Raw genomic sequence first — 16881 nt, 5'->3', positions numbered from 1 at the left:
AGTAGTACAGATAGTTCTATTGCTGTGAGCTGATGTCAATACAAACTGCCATTCAGCTTTATCCCCATGTACTGTAACTACTGCCCATATATCTGATATCTGCCAGTGACAGCACGGCATTTGTGATTAAATACAGATTATTGCTTCATCCCTCTCTCTCTCTCTCTCTCTCTCTCTCTCTCTCTCTCTCTCTCTCTCTCTCTCTCTAAATCCCTGGATGGGTTCAGGCACTTTTAAAAACGCCTCACCTCTGAACACAGCCCCTTATTGGTGGGAGAAACATCCACATGACTCTCTGTAGGTACACCAGAGAGGGCGAAGGGAAATCTGTTTGGGCCGTTCAGATTATTAACAGATCCTCTACTGTGTCACAGCTTATATCAGACCAGACCAGGATACAGTTTGTACCAGACAGGTACATGGAGGCGTTGTCTGTCTATCTGACTGTCACTCAGTCTGGTGTTCTCTTCTGCACGCGCAGCACTTGATTCTGCACCTTTTATCAGGTGTTCTATGCACGCAATTCTACCTGGAAAAACTCTGCTTGTCTGTCTTCCAAATAATATTTTTTAATCCATTTCCTCCTTCAAGAAACAGTTCTTCATCTCTTCCTTTGAGACACTCTTGAACACACAGTGTTGGACCTTAGAACTAGAGAATAGGACTTCTGAAGAATTAAAGCTTAGTTCCACTCTTCAGAAAGACAAGGACCCTTAAGAGAAACTACCGGAGACTACAATAGATAACTAAGTATCTGTGATCGATAGCGATGATCCCTACTAAGCTCCTGATGTACCGGGGTCCACGCGGCGGCGCCGCCCCTCGCTCCGAGACCCGTGGAGACACGTTCAGGAGAAGGAAGTCGTGTGCAGAGTTGTTTCAGAAAGGGTACAGGGTGAGGCTGGGGCCTCGTGGAGTGGCTATGGAGAAGGAGAGGCAGAAGGGACCCTATCTTGCTCTCTGGACCTCTCTGAACTTTCTCTCCAAATGGGGTAAGAATAGAGATCTAGGGCCATAGTTATTCTATGTGGAGTAAGAATGGTAGAATATGGGGTCTGGGTTATGTTCAAACAGTCTGTCTGGTCCAGTATACGCTTCCTTTCCAAATGGGGTAAGAATAGAGGTCTAGGGCCATAGTCAAACTGTCTGGTCTTGTCTGTGATTCCTAGTTGTATAAACTATGTTTCTGCTTAAAATGGGGTCTGGTGCCTGTTCAAACATCTATCTGGTTCATCTCCAAATGCGGTAAGGACCAAGGTCTGAGAAGGGAATGGAATCCCTCGTGGTTATGATTCTTATTTTTTACTCTGCTCCTGCCGTGTGGTTGCCTGGCTACCCAAACTCCTTGCTGCAGCCAAATGCTACGCCACGCCTGTTAGTTTATTCTCCGCAATGAGTCTGGATCTGAGTACGTCCCCTACGATTTCTAGAATGGAAATACGTTATAGACTGTCTGATTGGTCCCAGAAACCAATGGGTTGGGCCAGAGCCAGAACACACATGGGTAAAGCAACGTTTTGAAAATTCACCATTGGTTAGAGCTGATCCAATCGCTGATTACTTTGTTTTGTACAACACCCCTAATTTTGACGTCACCACAAACGACTCTGATGATGTCAGTCAGACTGATGTATGTAACGAACAGCAGCGGAGGAATTCAATGGAATAGCTTAGTTTGTTGGAAAATCATGTTTGTAGCATCTGGGTTGTGGGTTTGATTCCCGCATGGGCCAGGTGTACTAAATATTTGTGGTAGCTGTAAGTTGTCTCACTAAGACTTGTGTTTACAGAATGTATCTGTTTACACCATGAATGAAACTTTAAACAGATCTAAAAACACAAAGAGATTAGACTTCATGTAATCTTGGATACCCAAAACTAAAATCTTGTGTTAATTGCGTCAGACGCTCGATTACGTTCTGGGGGTAGATGTATGAAAGAAATATACTAACCAGACTTGAGAAGTCTCCACCCCCTAAACAGACGTTTCAGTCCAGTGTGTGGGTCAAATCTCCCCTTCTAATATTTGGAGGATGCGAACCCTTGTAAAATCGTAATTTGTCCAAATGGTCAGATGCTACGACACCATGTTACGTATGTACAGTGTGTCCATGAGAGATTAGACTTCAAGGAAATGTTTCAAAGTTAATCTGGTCAACATCGGCCTGCCCTTCTCTGTTAACCTAAGTCATTACTGGTGTAAATTATTCCATCAACCCATTCACACACACACCACACACACACCACACACACACACACACAGTGAATCAGAGCATGGAAATATATTGGTGTTATGTAAACTGATATTGAGGCAGGTGTTGCATTGTTTCTTTAATCTCTGGGTGAGCTCATTTTGGAATCCGACAGATACACATGTAGGGCACAAACTCGCCCCCCCTTCCTTTCGCCCTCAGAACAGCCTCAATTCATCGAGGAATGGACTCTACAAGGTGTCGAAAGCTTTCCACAGGGATGCTGGCCCATTTTGACTCCAATGCTTCCCACAGTTGTCAACTTGGCTGGATGGCCTTTAAGTGGTGGACCATTCTTGATACACACGGGAAACTGTTGAGTGTAAAAAACTCAGCTGCGTTGCAGTTCTTGACTCAAACCAGTGCGCCTGGCACCTATTACCATACCCTTTCAAAGGTACTTAAATGTTTTGTATTGCACATTGACCCTCTGAATGGCACATGTACACAATCCATGTCTTAATTGTCTCAAGGCTTAAAAATCCTTCTTTAACCTGTCTCCTCCCCTTCATCTACACTGATTGAAGTGGATTTAACAAGTGACATCAATAAGGGATCATATATTTCACCTGGATTCACCTGGTCAGTCTAGCATGGAAAGATCAGGTGTTCCTAATATAGCCACCTTAGAGGCTACAAATCACAAAGTATATCTACTGTACACTACCGTTCAAAAGTTTGGGGTCGCTTAGAAATGTCCTTGTTTTTTAAAGAAAAGCTACTTTTTCAAACCATTAAAATAACATAAAATTGATCAGAAATACAGTGTAGACATTGTTAATGTTGTAAATGACTATTGTAGTTGGAAACAGCAGATTTGTTTATGGAATATCTACATAGGCGTACAGAGGCCCATTATCAGCAACCATCACTCCTGTGTTCCAATGGCACGTTGTGTTTGCTAATCCAAGTTCATCATTTTAAAAGGTTAAATGATCATTAGAAAACCCTTTTGTAATTATGTTTGCACAGCTGAAAACTGTTGATCTGATAAAAGAAGCAATAAAACTGGCCTTCTTTGACTAGTTGAGTATCTGGAGCATCAGCTTTTGTGGGTTCGATTACAGGCTCAAAATGGCCAGAAACAAAGACCTTTCTTCTGAAACTCATTAGTCTATTCTTGTTCTGAGAAATGAAGGCTATTCCATGTGAGAAATTGCCAAGAAACTGAAGATCTCGTACAACGCTATGTACTACTCCCTTCATAGAACAGCGCAAACTGGCTCTAACCAGAATAGAAAGAGTGGGAGGCCCCGGTGCACAACTTAGCAAGAGGACAAGTACATTAGAGTGTCTAGTTTGAGAAACAGATGCCTCACAAGTCCTCAACTAGCAGATTCATTAAATAGTACCCGCAAAACACCAGTCTCAACGTCAACAGTGAAGAGGCGACTCCGGGATGCTGGCCTTCTAAGAAAAAGCCATATCTCAGACTGGCCAATAAAAATAAAATATTAAGATGGGCAAAAGAACACAGACACTGGACAGAGGAACTCCGCTTAGAAGGCCAGTATCCCGGAGTCGTCTCTTCACTGTTGACGTTCTTTGTTTCTGGTCATTTTGAGCATGTAATCAAAACCACAAATGCTGATGCTCCAGATACTCAACTAGTCAAAGAAGGCCAGTTTTATTGCTTCTTTTATCAGATCAACAGTTTTCAGCTGTGCTAACATAATTACAAAAGGTTTTTCTAATGATTAATTAGCCTTTTAAAATGATACACTTGGATTAGCTAACACAATGTGCCATTGGAACACAGGAGTGATGGTTGCTGATAATGGGCCTCTGTACGCCTGTGTAGATATTCCATAACAAATATGCCGTTTCCAGCTACGATAGTCATTTACAATATTAACAATGTCTACACTGTATTTCTGATCAATTTGATGTTATTTTAATTAACAAAAAAAATGGCTTTTCTTTCAAAAACAAGGACATTTCTAAGTGACCCCACACTTTTGAACGGTAGTGTATGTATATATGAAGAATACAGTACTGTATGTTTGATTAACGTACAGATGTGGGATCTTCATTTGAGCCAGTTTGCTACAGCAAGATTAAAATTAATGGAAATTTTTTGTAGGGGTTGATACATTTTTCATTAGGGCAAATGAAGTCTGACATTTTAAATTGGAAATTACAAATTTTACTTTTTAAAAGTTTGCATTTCCTGCTGTGCAGGTAAATTCCGGGCAATGCCCACACAAGATTTCTTACTAAATATTTTGGTGATATATTGACAATCTTTTGACTAACATGGACTTTCTCAGGTGTTCTTGTTCTGTCCGGTATTGTCATGTCGTTTTTATGGTCAGGTCTTGTGTGATGTTGGATGTGCATAAAACACCATCGTTTTATATTTTGTATGATGATTAACATTCATTAATATCTCTTTCTCTCTGTCTTTCTCTCTGTCTCTCTCTGTCTCTCTCTTTCTCGCACTCTCTCTCGCTCTCTCTCTCTCTCTCTCTCTCTCTCTCTCTCTCTCTCTCTCTCTCTCTCTCTCTCTCTCAGGTTTAAGATTCCTGAGAGCCTTGAGATTGATACAGTTCTCTGAAATTTTACAGTTTTTGAATATCTTAAAAACAAGGTAAGTATTAGGGCTTTCATTGGACTACCGCCACCACTCCAGCATGGTAGCACCACACCAACTATCTCCAGAATCCATCTGACATAGAAGTTCGGCTCAGGTTTGCTCTTTGTCTAGGCGCCAGGGTGACACTTTATTTTACAGTCCTGTTCCAGACTTAGATATTTCAACTTAAGTGGTAACAACTTCAAAGCGTGCAGGGAAAGGGGATTCCTCATCACTTTTACAAATGATTTCATTCAAGCACCTAAAACAAATTTTACATGTACATTTTTGTCATTTAGCAGACATTCTTATCTAGAGCGACTTGCAGTAGTGAGTGCATTTTGTGCTTTTTCATACTGGTCCACCATGGGAATCGAACCCACAACCATAGTGTTGCAAGCGCCATGCTGTCCCAACTGAGCCACATGGGACACATTGTATAGTAGCCAATGAATCTCACTCATGTCTTCTGAAATTGTTATGTAATAACTATGTATTTTAACTTTCGTTTTCCCATGTAGTGGCTGGGTAAATTGCAGGACTGTCCAGTAAAGTGTCACTGAGGTTTTCTCTAGATGACTGTTTGGCCCAGCGTGCCTCTTCTCTCCTTTCTGGACTGTTGACACTGTAAACACAGAGTCGTTGAGTAATGTACAGTAATCCTCTCTTTCTGTGGTTCAGCACTAACGTAGGTAAAGGAGAGATAGGTAGAGAGGGAGGGAGGGAGAGAGATAAAAAGTGAAAGAGAGAGTGAATGATGAATGTAGACAGATCCTGAACTAAAGCATGACACGTTCCCTATTACAGCAGGGCAAGAACAGACACTGTGGTAGCTGTTGACTATATGTAGGAAAAACAACACAAGATGATGGGTAGAGTGCTGGCAACAGCATTCCAAGCTGTTATGACATAATGTGCCTTAGCAGTTCAATAGAGTAATCCCTTTCAGCTTAATTCATTTTATGTTTGTTTGGGTGCATTTTTGTTTTTGACCTGATCCCACCCCCTAGAGACCCACAGTCCCATTCATTTCCTGGCATAGAGAAAGAGAACCGAATAGCACGTCTTTTAAAAAATAAAATTTATTAAAATACTTAGACATTTTCTTTTGTATCTTACTGGCATATAGTGCCAAACATAAAGACAGAACTTGACGTAATGATAAAATAATGACAGAAGCGGAGAGTACATGTACAGGACAGTACTGTACTTTACAACCTAAACCAGGTGTTTTCTAGCCTCACCACCTCAGACCCAGTAGATGAACCTCTCCCATTACATTATTCTCTTTCTGTCACCCTTACCTGGTCTGGATCTCTTTGAGAGATGTTTATGGTTCTTATTCTACCCAGCAATTCCATCAAGCTGGTGAACCTGTGTTCCATCTTCATAAGCACATGGCTAACAGCTGCCGGATTCATACATTTGGTAAGTGGCCGGGCGGGGGGGCTGGGTTACAGGGGGAGTAAGGGAGGTTAGAACTCCTAACGCTTGGTCCGAAAACAACCTCTAGCCCCTCCCTTCCCCCTGGATGTGTGGCAGATCTGGAGTGCTGAAAGGTCCCAGACCAACCCCTACCCCCTACCCCCTGGGCACTCCTGTAAGTTTGAAACGATCGGATAGGTATGTAAGCAATACGGAACTAATTGTATACAGTTGTGTGCACTAAAAAGTTAGATTGTATATTTTTTAAACCCTGCACTGCTCTACAGGTGTTTTTGTGTCAAACTATCGCTGGGATACCCTAGAGCACCGTGTTGCACACCCATTGTGGCAATAGTTCTGCCAGTACCAAAATACAACATTTTCTGTGCCCGCAACTATATGGAAATTCCCAGCCTATCTGAAGGCAAGGTGAAGCAGCAATTTACCATATTGCTTAAACCTATCCGATCTTCTCAGATCCACAGCAGGGCCTAGGGGGTAGGGGCCAGGGCTTGATTTGGGAATCAGCATGTTAGTTAAAAAGGCTAGGTGGGCGCCGTCTTCGAGTAGCCCCCACCCACCCAGTTCAGATGTGCTGCCACCCGAGTGGAGGGGGCTAGGGATTGCCTTCGGACCGGCCAATAGAGGGTGTTTCCATGTGATGATGAAGAGTTAGGGGCGCTTTAATCAATCAGTAGAACTACAGATCAATGTCTGTCCTTTATATCAGTAGAACTACAGATCAATGTCTGTCCTTTTTATCAGTAAAACTACAGATCATTTAATCAAATCTGACCTTTTTTCACTTTTTCTGTTATTTCTTACAAACAGCTGGCTCAAGTTGTCAGTACATTTATATCAATGGCTCAACCAACAGTACAGTAACACACCAACCAATACAGCATTAGAATATGCAGGTGGATACCGCTAACCTCCTGACACTAGATGGCAGCATTAGATCAATATTAAGGTTCCAGAAATCCTGCTTATCAGATTAGAATGGAAGCACATCAGTTCAGTAGGGCCAGATTCAATCAAACTTGTATTGAGAAGGTCGTATGCAGGGCCTTTGTTTGCAAACTGCTGCCCTAAGTGTCAGAACCATGTCGTGTTCAGTTCAGTCGTTCCGAACTGGAGGCACTAACCAGTGGAGGAGGTACTCGGTAGTGTTACAGCATCCTCAACCACGCAGGAAATGTATTAATCCGTGGGAAGACATGTTTGTTGGCTACTGTGTATACTCTGCAATGCTGGTTTGATTGACTCTTAAGACCATGTTGGTGGTAGGATGAACCTTTAGAACCTGCTTTAGAGGTTGTGATCAAAATCCTTCCAACGTTTTTGCTTCTGACTGACATTTTACCCTGTTCAAATGTCCTTCCCGCTCCCGTTTCTAGGTGGAAAACTCAGGGGATCCTTGGGAAAACTTCCAAAATTCCCAGTCACTTTCCTATTGGGAATGTGTCTACTTGCTCATGGTCACTATGTCAACAGTGGGCTACGGGGACGTCTATGCAAAAACCACCCTGGGACGCCTGTTCATGGTCTTCTTCATCCTCGGGGGTTTGGTAAAACAACATTTTTCTCTCCCCTCCTCCGCCTTGCCCCCCTCCCCCCACCCTCAACCTGCCTGTCTCCATTTTCACACGATATAACTGTTAAACCAGACAGCAAAATCAGTAAACGATACTTTAGACTTCAATGTCTTACTCAGCATTATTACCTGTAAAGTATTTTGAAATGTAGCTTTATGATACTTTAGCAATGTTTACATAGTACTGTTAAGCTTACAGTGAGGGAAAAAAGTATTTGATCACCTGCTGTTTTTGTACGTTTGCCCACTGACAAAGAAATGATCAGTCTATCATTTTAATGGTAGATTTATTTGAACAGTGAGAGACAGAATAACAACAACAAAATCCAGAAAAACGCATGTCAAAAATGTAATAAATTGATTTGCATTTTAATGAGGGAAATAAGTATTTGACCCCCTCTCAATCAGAAAGATTTCTGGCTCCCAGGTGTCTTTATACAGGTAACGAGCTGAGATTAGGAGCACACTCTTAAAGGGACTTAGTACTTGGTTGCAAAACCCTTGTTTGCAATCACAAAGGTCAGACGTTTCTTGTAGTTGGCCACCAGGTTTGCACACATCTCGGGAGGGATTTTGTCCCAGTCCTCTTTGCAGATCTTCTCCAAGTCATTAAGGTTTTGAGGCTGACATTTGGCAACTCGAACCTTCAGCTCCCTCCACAGATTTTCTATGGGATTAAGGTCTGGAGACTGGCTAGGCCACTCCAGGACCTTAATGTGCTTGTTCTTGAGCCACTCCTTTGTTGCCTTGGCCGTGTGTTTTGGGTCATTGTCATGCTGGAATACCCATCCACAACCCATTTCCAAAGTCCTGGCTGAGGGAAGGAGGTTCTCACCCAAGATTTGATAGTACATGGCCCCGTCCATCGTCCCTTTGATGCGGTGAAGTTGTCCTGTCCCCTTAGCAGAAAAACACCCCCAAAGCATAATGTTTCCACCTCCATGTTTGACGGTGGGGATGGTGTTCTTGGGGTCATAGGCATCATTCCTCCTCCTCCAAACACGGCGAGTTGAGTTGATGCCAAAGAGCTCCATTTGGTCACATCTGACCACAACACTTTCACCCAGTTGTCCTCTGAATTATTCAGATGTTCATTGGCAAACTTCAGATGGGCATGTATATATGTTCTTTCTTGAGCAGGGGGACCTTGCGGGCGCTGCAGGATTTCAGTCCTTCACGGCGTAGTGTGTTACCAATTGTTTTCTTGGTGACTATGGTCCCAGGTGCCTTGAGATCATTGAAAAGATCCTCCCGTGTAGTTCTGGGCTGATTCCTCACCGTTCTCATGATCATTGCAACTCCACGAGTTGAGATCTTGCATGGAGCCCCAGGCCGAGGGAGATTGACAGTTCTTTTGTGTTTTTTCCATTTGCGAATAATCACACCAACTGTTGTCACCTTCTCCCCAAGCTGCTTGGCGATGGTCTTGTAGCCCATTCCAGCCTTGTGTAGGTCTACAATCTTGTCCCTGACATCCTTGGAGAGCTCTTTGGTCTTGGCAATGGTGGAGAGTTTGGAATCTGATTGATTGATTGCTTCTGTGGACAGGTGTCTTTTATACAGGTAACAAACTGAGATTAGGAGCACTCCCTTTAAGAGTGTGCTCCTAATCTCAGCTCGTTACCTGTATAAAGACACCTGGGAGCCAGAAATCTTTCTGATTGAGAGGGGGTCAAATACTTATTTCCCTCATTAAAATGCTAATCATTTTCTAACATTTTTGATATGCGTTTTTCTGGATATTTTTGTTGTTATTCTGTCTCTCACTGTTCAAATAAACCTACCATTAAAATGATAGACTGATCATTTCTTTGTCAGTGGGCAAATGTACAAAATCAGCAGGGGATCAAATACTTTTTTCCCTCACTGTACCTATTTATATATGTACAGTGTAGCTACCTGCTTACACTACTATCAATGTTATTTGTCTGTATCGGGGTACTGTAGTTTCTCCCCTTGTCCCCCTTCCTATAGCGTGTGGGTTGTATTGGTCTGAAGAGTAGTTATAAGATAATGTACTACACCTGCGACCTGATAATGTTGTTGTTGCCGTTCTTCTTATTAAAGCAATCTCAGGACTACTCCCTTCCTCTCGTGTCCCTCCCCACTATTCCAACAAACACAGTGGCAGGAAGACCAGGCCTAGGCCAGCCTGAGTGTTACCATAGCGACTGCAGCTCTTTTTCACCCCTGACGTTTAACCACAGTCACACCAACACCCCCTAGAGGAAAAGGGGCTCACTGCAGCTAAACCGATGTCCGTTAGTTTGGACTATTAGCCTATAACACCATCCATCTCATATGATCAGGTAGATGATGACCCCCCCCCCCCCCCCCCCCCCAGCTGTTAGAGAGTGTGCCATGTGGTCGTCATAGAGATGTAATAAAATAAAGGAAGTGTGTTACTATGTCTAAAGGCCATTCAGGGTTAGCAGCAGCAGGTCTGCTTCTATACAGTTAGCAAACAGCTCAACAATTAATGGATAGATAAATGGTTAGCAAACAGCTCAACAATTCATGGATAGCTAAACGGTTAGCAAACAGCTCAACAGTTAGTGGATAGCTAAACGGTTAGCAAACAGCTCAACAATTAATGGATAGCTAAATGGTTAGAAAACAGCTCAACAGTTAGTGGATAACTAAACGGTTAGCAAAAAGCTCAACAATTAATGGATAACTAAACAGTTAGCAAACAGTTCAACAATTAATGGATAGCTAAACGGTTAGCAAACAGCTCAACAATTAATGGATAGCTAAATGGTTAGCAAACAGCACAACAGTTAGTGGATAGCTCAGCTGTTAGCAAACAGCTCAACAATTAATGGATAGCTAAACGGTTAGCAAACAGCTCAACAGTTAGTGGATAGCTCAACTGTTAGCAAACAGCTCAACAGTTAGTGGGTATCTATACAGTTAGCGAACGGCTCAAAGGTCTAGCTAGCAAAGCGTGCCTTGAGATCATTGACAAGATCCTCCCATGTAGTTCTGGGCTGATTCCTCACCGTTCTCATGATCATTGCAACTCCACGAGTTGAGATCGTTTAGCTAGCAAAGCGCTCAATCGCTAAACAGTCATAAAAAAAAACTAAACAGTGCTAGCATGATATTGACATTGACATAGACAAGAAAAGAGAAGTACTGTACTTCAGGACAGCAAGCTGCAACACTTTGCCAAATGCATCCAGCTCATTCCCACTGCCCTCCAAATGAGTCTTAATGTGTTTTGCAGCTGTGGACCATCAGGCCGGCCTGCTCAAATCAACCTGCCACATCATTGGTGTTTGTTGGACAAAACATGGCACATAGGTTTTTTTCCCACCTCTCTTTGCCACTTCCAGATATTTTGGATGCTATTTCAGATCGACCGTTGTTGGTCGGCTGTGGCGATATTTACACTTTTTATTTTTTCTTCCCAAAACCCATGACCCTTAAAAACTGGGGTTTCTTAATACAAATATTTTCTTTTGATTTTACAACAAAATTATTTTTTAAAACATTGATTGGGCAACACATCTCTTAGTTTGTTCTCTTCTTTAAAGTGTCAATGCTGAGTGAGAACTACAAGAGAAACTTTTGGACACTAACATCCCCCCAGTTTTTCAGCATTTGCACATTTATTTGATATCTGATATCTTAAGAACTATTTTTGTCTCCACCCAGAACTCTGTTTGGATTTAAGCGCCCGCTAGACGGCTCCCCCTCCTCTATGGCCTAGTGTCTTCTTTAGTCTCTTCTTGTGTCTCCTATCTTCTCCTTAGGCCATGTTTGCCAGCTACGTCCCTGAAATCATAGAGTTAATAGGAAACCGCAAGAAATATGGTGGTTCCTATAGTGCGGTTAATGGGAGAAAGTAAGTATTTTCCGGAAGGTTCTGCTGTCTTTCCTTGTACGCGGTAGAACCCTTTCTGCATGCCCTTTTCTTTTTTCTGTTTCATGCATGTAGGCCATGTTTGCTCGCTACGTGCCAGAAATTGCTGCTCTCATCCTTAATCGGAAGAAATACGGAGGGAGTTATAACTCAACACGAGGCAGAAAGTAAGTCCAAATCCAGACAAGGTGTGTTTGTGTGACTCGAGTGCGCCCCCCTCAGGTTTAGAATGGTATGGGGGGTTGATTCTCCAAATTACCATTACTGTAGTCACACTGCGTGACTGGAGACCTTGGCCATAAGGACACATGTCCATGTCACTTTACTCTCTATTTTTCTCTCAATTTTCTCTCTTTCTCTCCTTGTCTCACTCTCTCCCTGTCTATCTTATCTAATCTCTCTCTCTCTCTCTCTCTCTCTCTATGTCTGTCCCTCACTCAGTGCTCACCTGAAGTCCATCCTTGTGCTTTTTTTAAAAATTTTTTACTTTGAAACATCCTATGTGCTGCATCTTAATTAATTTAAACTAGAGCTTTCATGACTACATTGTAGACATATGGTATTAATATGTGTTGTCCTACTTCTTAATTCTGAAACCGTCCAATGACATTCCTCCAATTGTGCTCTCACTATAAGGACGAATCAGGATCATGATGATACATCATTGTAAAATAACTAGTCATGAAACCCCTACTATCTGCTGTAAAAAAAGTACTCGTTTCTGCTTCACAAGAAAATAGAAAAAAATATAATCCTCAACTGCATTATTATTGGTGGTCTTTTAGAAGCATCATCAATCTCAATGACATTACAGGATATTCTTTTAGAAGCATCATCAATCTCAATGACATTACAGGATATTATTTTAGAAGCATCATCAATCTCAATGACATTACAGGATATTCTTTTAGAAGCATCATCAATCTCAATGACATTACAGGATATTATTTTAGAAGCATCATCAATCTCAATGACATTACAGGATATTCTTTTAGAAGCATCATCAATCTCAATGACATTACAGGATATTCTTTTAGAAGCATCATCAATCTCAATGACATTACCGGATATTCTTTTAGAAGCATCATCAATCTCAATGACATTACAGGATATTATTTTCTTGCTTTCATTTTGCTTGAGTTACTCCGCATGAGACATGCTTTTTATTTGTATTTATTTGCATAATTTATCTGCATGAACTCTGACCTGAGCTCCCCTCCGTTGGCTTTTTCACGTTTCATGGTTCCCATGGCAAACTGTACAAAAAGCTAAACTTCCTGTCTTGTCACCGCCAGCCGCATCACCTCTGCTCGACATGACTCTGGCCCTGATCTTCAGTCAGCTCCTACACCCTGAATGCTGGATGCCTCGCTCTCATTGGAGGCTCGCGATTGCTCTTGGCTTGCTTTGCCCGCTTGGTTTTTTGGTGTCCCGTCGTTTGGTTTGTGTGGCCGTAGTTGTGTTGGCCAGAGGTTGTGATGTGTGTGTGTGTGTGTGTGTGTGTGTATTGTGGCTGAATCCCTGGTTCTGTGGCTCAATCTTCACTGGCTCAACAGCTCATCACAGCACATGGACTAACTAGCCTCATAGTTAGACACAGACTAACCTCACTGCTCCTCATAGTTTAGCTCAGCAGGATAGAGAGACTTCCTGCATCTCTTTCTCTCTTTATCTCTCTTTCTCTATTTCACCTTCATTATATTTTCTATCTTACCATTTTCCCTTCTGTCTTTCTTTTTCTCCCTCTTTCTCTACATTCTCCCCCTTCATCTCTCTCACCCACCCCCTTCCTCTCCCTCTCTGCATGGTCACGCAGGGCTGTCAGTGACCCATACATACTGACATTCCACAGTAGAGAGCGAGCTATTAGAAACCAGTCTTTGTTTGAAGCTGTTTCCACGTCAGTGAGACACGATTGATGATTTGTTATTTTTGTCTGGCGCCCTGCGTCTCCATTCACTGACGGGGTAATGAGAGAAGGGTTTGTCAAAACTGCCGACTCCCCCTCGTTCCACCTCTCCCTCACTCCCCCTTTCACACACACTCCCGCTTTCCCCCTTTCACCATTTCTTGCCCTCTCTCTCTCTGTCCCTCTCCTTTTCCTCTCTCCTTCTCTATTTTTCTCTTTCTCCCCCTTCGCTTCTCCTTCTCTCTGGCTTTAATGTACATGTATACATGTGGTAGTAATCAGGCCCTCACTTCAGCCAGCCAATCACAGAGGCATCAGGATCTGTGTGTTATTATGTTAAATACTGTATGCATGTGTTCATATTGTATATGTATACTATAGATCATGACACATATACAAACACATTTGTCATAATGGTTTCCTCTCGAGAGTACACATTTTGAGGAAGGAAAAAGCTAAAGCTGCACTCACGGCCTTGTGGTTCTCATTAGGGCTCTGTGATTTTCATAACGGCTCTGTGGTTTCCGTTAGTCCCCACTGAAACAGAGGGGCTGGTGTGGAAACTGGCCTAAACCCTGGCTGAACCCTGCAGTACTCTGAATGTGTTCTATGAGGGCCTGTGAGGGCTAGCAGCCTGCGATGTGGAGACCTGGAGACTCTCATCCCTGTCACACATATTATATAATATGTACAGCAGGCTCCCTCTAGTGTGCATTAGAAATTTAATGCACATATATTAACATATATAAATAGTCCAATTAATGTGACACTGAACATGTCATTACCTTCATGAATAACATTACAGTATACAGTATATATGCTCTCCAGTATTCAGGTGAGATAGCATCAAAATATATCTTGTTTCTGTGGCAAATTGTGTTTTTTATGCTACACCACGTTCCATTAGGCCACTGTTGAGTGGAAAACACAAAAAAGATGGTGTTTTGTTGCCTTTCCTTCTGCGTCTTACAGTATCAGCCTAAGGATCAGAGTGATAGCAATGGTGTGACCTCTGCTGGTGTTTGAGCTGTCTTTGCTGTGGTGAAGTATTTCATGTGTTCCTGATGATATAGTTTGTTATGTTGATATCCTGCATGGTCTGTAATGGACGTTCTCACACTTCCCTTGTGCATTTTGGTGTGATGCTGTGTACCTTTTATTGTAGCGCTTGGTATTTGTGTGTAATATTTTCTCATTTATGTTCTTGTGCCACCGTGATTGTACACCCAACTTTAGTTTTTTAAGTGTGATGTTTCATTGAGGAGTCCAGGGTTGAATACGATTAAAGGAAGTTATATTTTTTTACGTTTGGCCAGTAACCGAATAACAGAGCTGTCAAGGGGAAAAATCTGTCAGTGTCCTTGAGCAAGACACTTAACCCTAATTTGCTCGTGGGGCTTACTTCTATGGCTGACCCTGTAAAACAACACATTTCACTTCGCCTATCTGGTGTATGACAATAAAAAAAGCATTTAATTGTTGAATCATGTATCCTTTAAACTCCTTTAAATATGTAGCCAAATATCTTCCTTGGCTTGGATACTGTGGTGTGGTCTCGAATGCTAGCCCTGGCACACCAATAGGGGTAATCATCAGTGGTCTGTCCGTCCTTTAATGAAGTCAACTGAATCGTTTATACTCCCAACAATTGTTCCGCTTAAAAAAATCTGTCAAGCTCCACTGATAACTAATATATTCATGGAGAAGAAATGTCTGAGATGAGCTGTGTGTGTGCCCACGCCCGTATGTGTGGGTGTTCTCTTAACGCAACGGCACAAAAAAGCCAGACACTCTATTCTGCCTCTGAAGATGACTTCTGGACATTGGGAGTAGGAAAACATGACTGATGTTTTTGTCTCCCTGAATGAAACACATCATCTTTTGCCAACTGCTGCAGGATCCTCACTAAGACCTCTGCTCATCATCTGATATCACCAGACAGAGCTCACAGCCTCATTCCATCACTAGATAGCCAGGCCAGGGCCCACCATGTAATCATCACTGCTCTTTTAAATGCTTAAAGGGACGATGGGCAGATCTGTAAAGATCATTATATTATGCTCAATGGCTACCATGCTGTGTGTTTTCATCATGTTATGTCCACCAGATTGTCTACTCTCTGACCTTTGTCCACCGCAGTCTGCTCCTTAATGTGCTTCAATGGCACTTGGTCACAATCATCTGGACTGGACTTCATCACCAACTGATCCAGACTTATTTACCATTCATATTCACACTCCTGAGAATTCACTCACACTCTGTTACAGTTGAGTCCTCCATATACAACGGGAGTTAATGTATGATCTAATGGTCTCATCTTCTCCCAGTATGAGAACATGGGCTTGGATCAGGGTGTGGTAGAACCAGGAGTTGGAACTGGTTGGAACAGAACCAAAATTTATTGAGGAACAGAATCAGAACCAAGAACAAAAGTGATCTATACTGTTCCGGAACAGAACCATTATTTTAAAATGAATGGGAACCAGTTAATAACGTTATTATACGTTCCGGGGCATGCAAAGCTCCCACTATATCACTCAAAAACGTATTCCAGTGTCTGCCTGCCAGCTGAAAATCTTTGTGAGTGTGTGTTCATGTGTAGGCTACTGGCCCTCCCGACACGAAGCATTGGCTACTGTAGTCTACTGACATTAGAAGCGTGATTCAGAAATTAAGGAGAGAGATTTTTAAATAGAGAAGAATGGTTTATCTTTTTCAATGCTAGTTAAGGATACTATAGTAATCACATTTCACATTGGATTTATGAACTACAAAAAGGTAAGATGTGTTTTTATTTAAATTCTGGTGCCGATCTGCACACACAAGCTTGTTACTCAATAAATTGGATGCAGTCTATCACAGTGCCATCCGTTTTGTCACCAAAGCCCCATATACTACCCACCACTGCGACCTGTACGGTCTCGTTGGCTGGCCCTCGCTTCATACTCGTCGCCAAACCCACTGGCTCCAGGTCATCTACAAGACCCTGCTAGGTAAACCCCCCTCTTATCTCAGCTCGCTGGTCACCATAGCACGCGCTCCAGCAGGTATATCTCTCTGGTCACCCCCCAAAGCCAATTCCTCCTTCGGCCGCCTCTCCTTCCAGTTCTCTGCTGCCAATGACTGGAACGAACTACAAAAATCTCTAAAACTGGAAACACTTATCTCCCTCACTAGCTTTAAGCACCAGCTGTCAGAGCAGCTCACAGATTACTGCACCTGTACATAGCCCATCTATAATATAGCCCAAACAACTAC

At 42.4% G+C, this 16881-nt stretch overlaps 1 protein-coding gene across 5 annotated transcripts in view; it reads left to right on the top strand.

Annotated features, from left to right (window-relative positions):
- LOC106577193 (calcium-activated potassium channel subunit alpha-1a) overlaps positions 1-16881 on the top strand; it is a 390133-nt gene that overhangs the window by 277793 nt on the left and 95459 nt on the right. For all 5 annotated transcript variants that reach the window (XM_082964883.1, XM_082964882.1, XM_082964880.1 and 2 more), the window contains exons 6-9: positions 4767-4842; positions 6180-6255; positions 7650-7820; positions 11605-11696. In XM_082964883.1, coding sequence (XP_082821009.1) covers positions 4767-4842; positions 6180-6255; positions 7650-7820; positions 11605-11696 — 415 coding nt within the window. The remainder of the gene's footprint in view (positions 1-4766; positions 4843-6179; positions 6256-7649; positions 7821-11604; positions 11697-16881) is intronic.

This window comes from Salmo salar, chromosome 18 (genome assembly GCF_965601325.2).
Source record: "Salmo salar chromosome 18, fSalSal1, whole genome shotgun sequence".
In the NCBI taxonomy this organism is placed as follows: Eukaryota; Metazoa; Chordata; class Actinopteri; order Salmoniformes; family Salmonidae; genus Salmo; species Salmo salar.
Note: the sequence above shows the minus strand (reverse complement) of the source record. Positions and strands in the feature narration are given on the sequence as shown.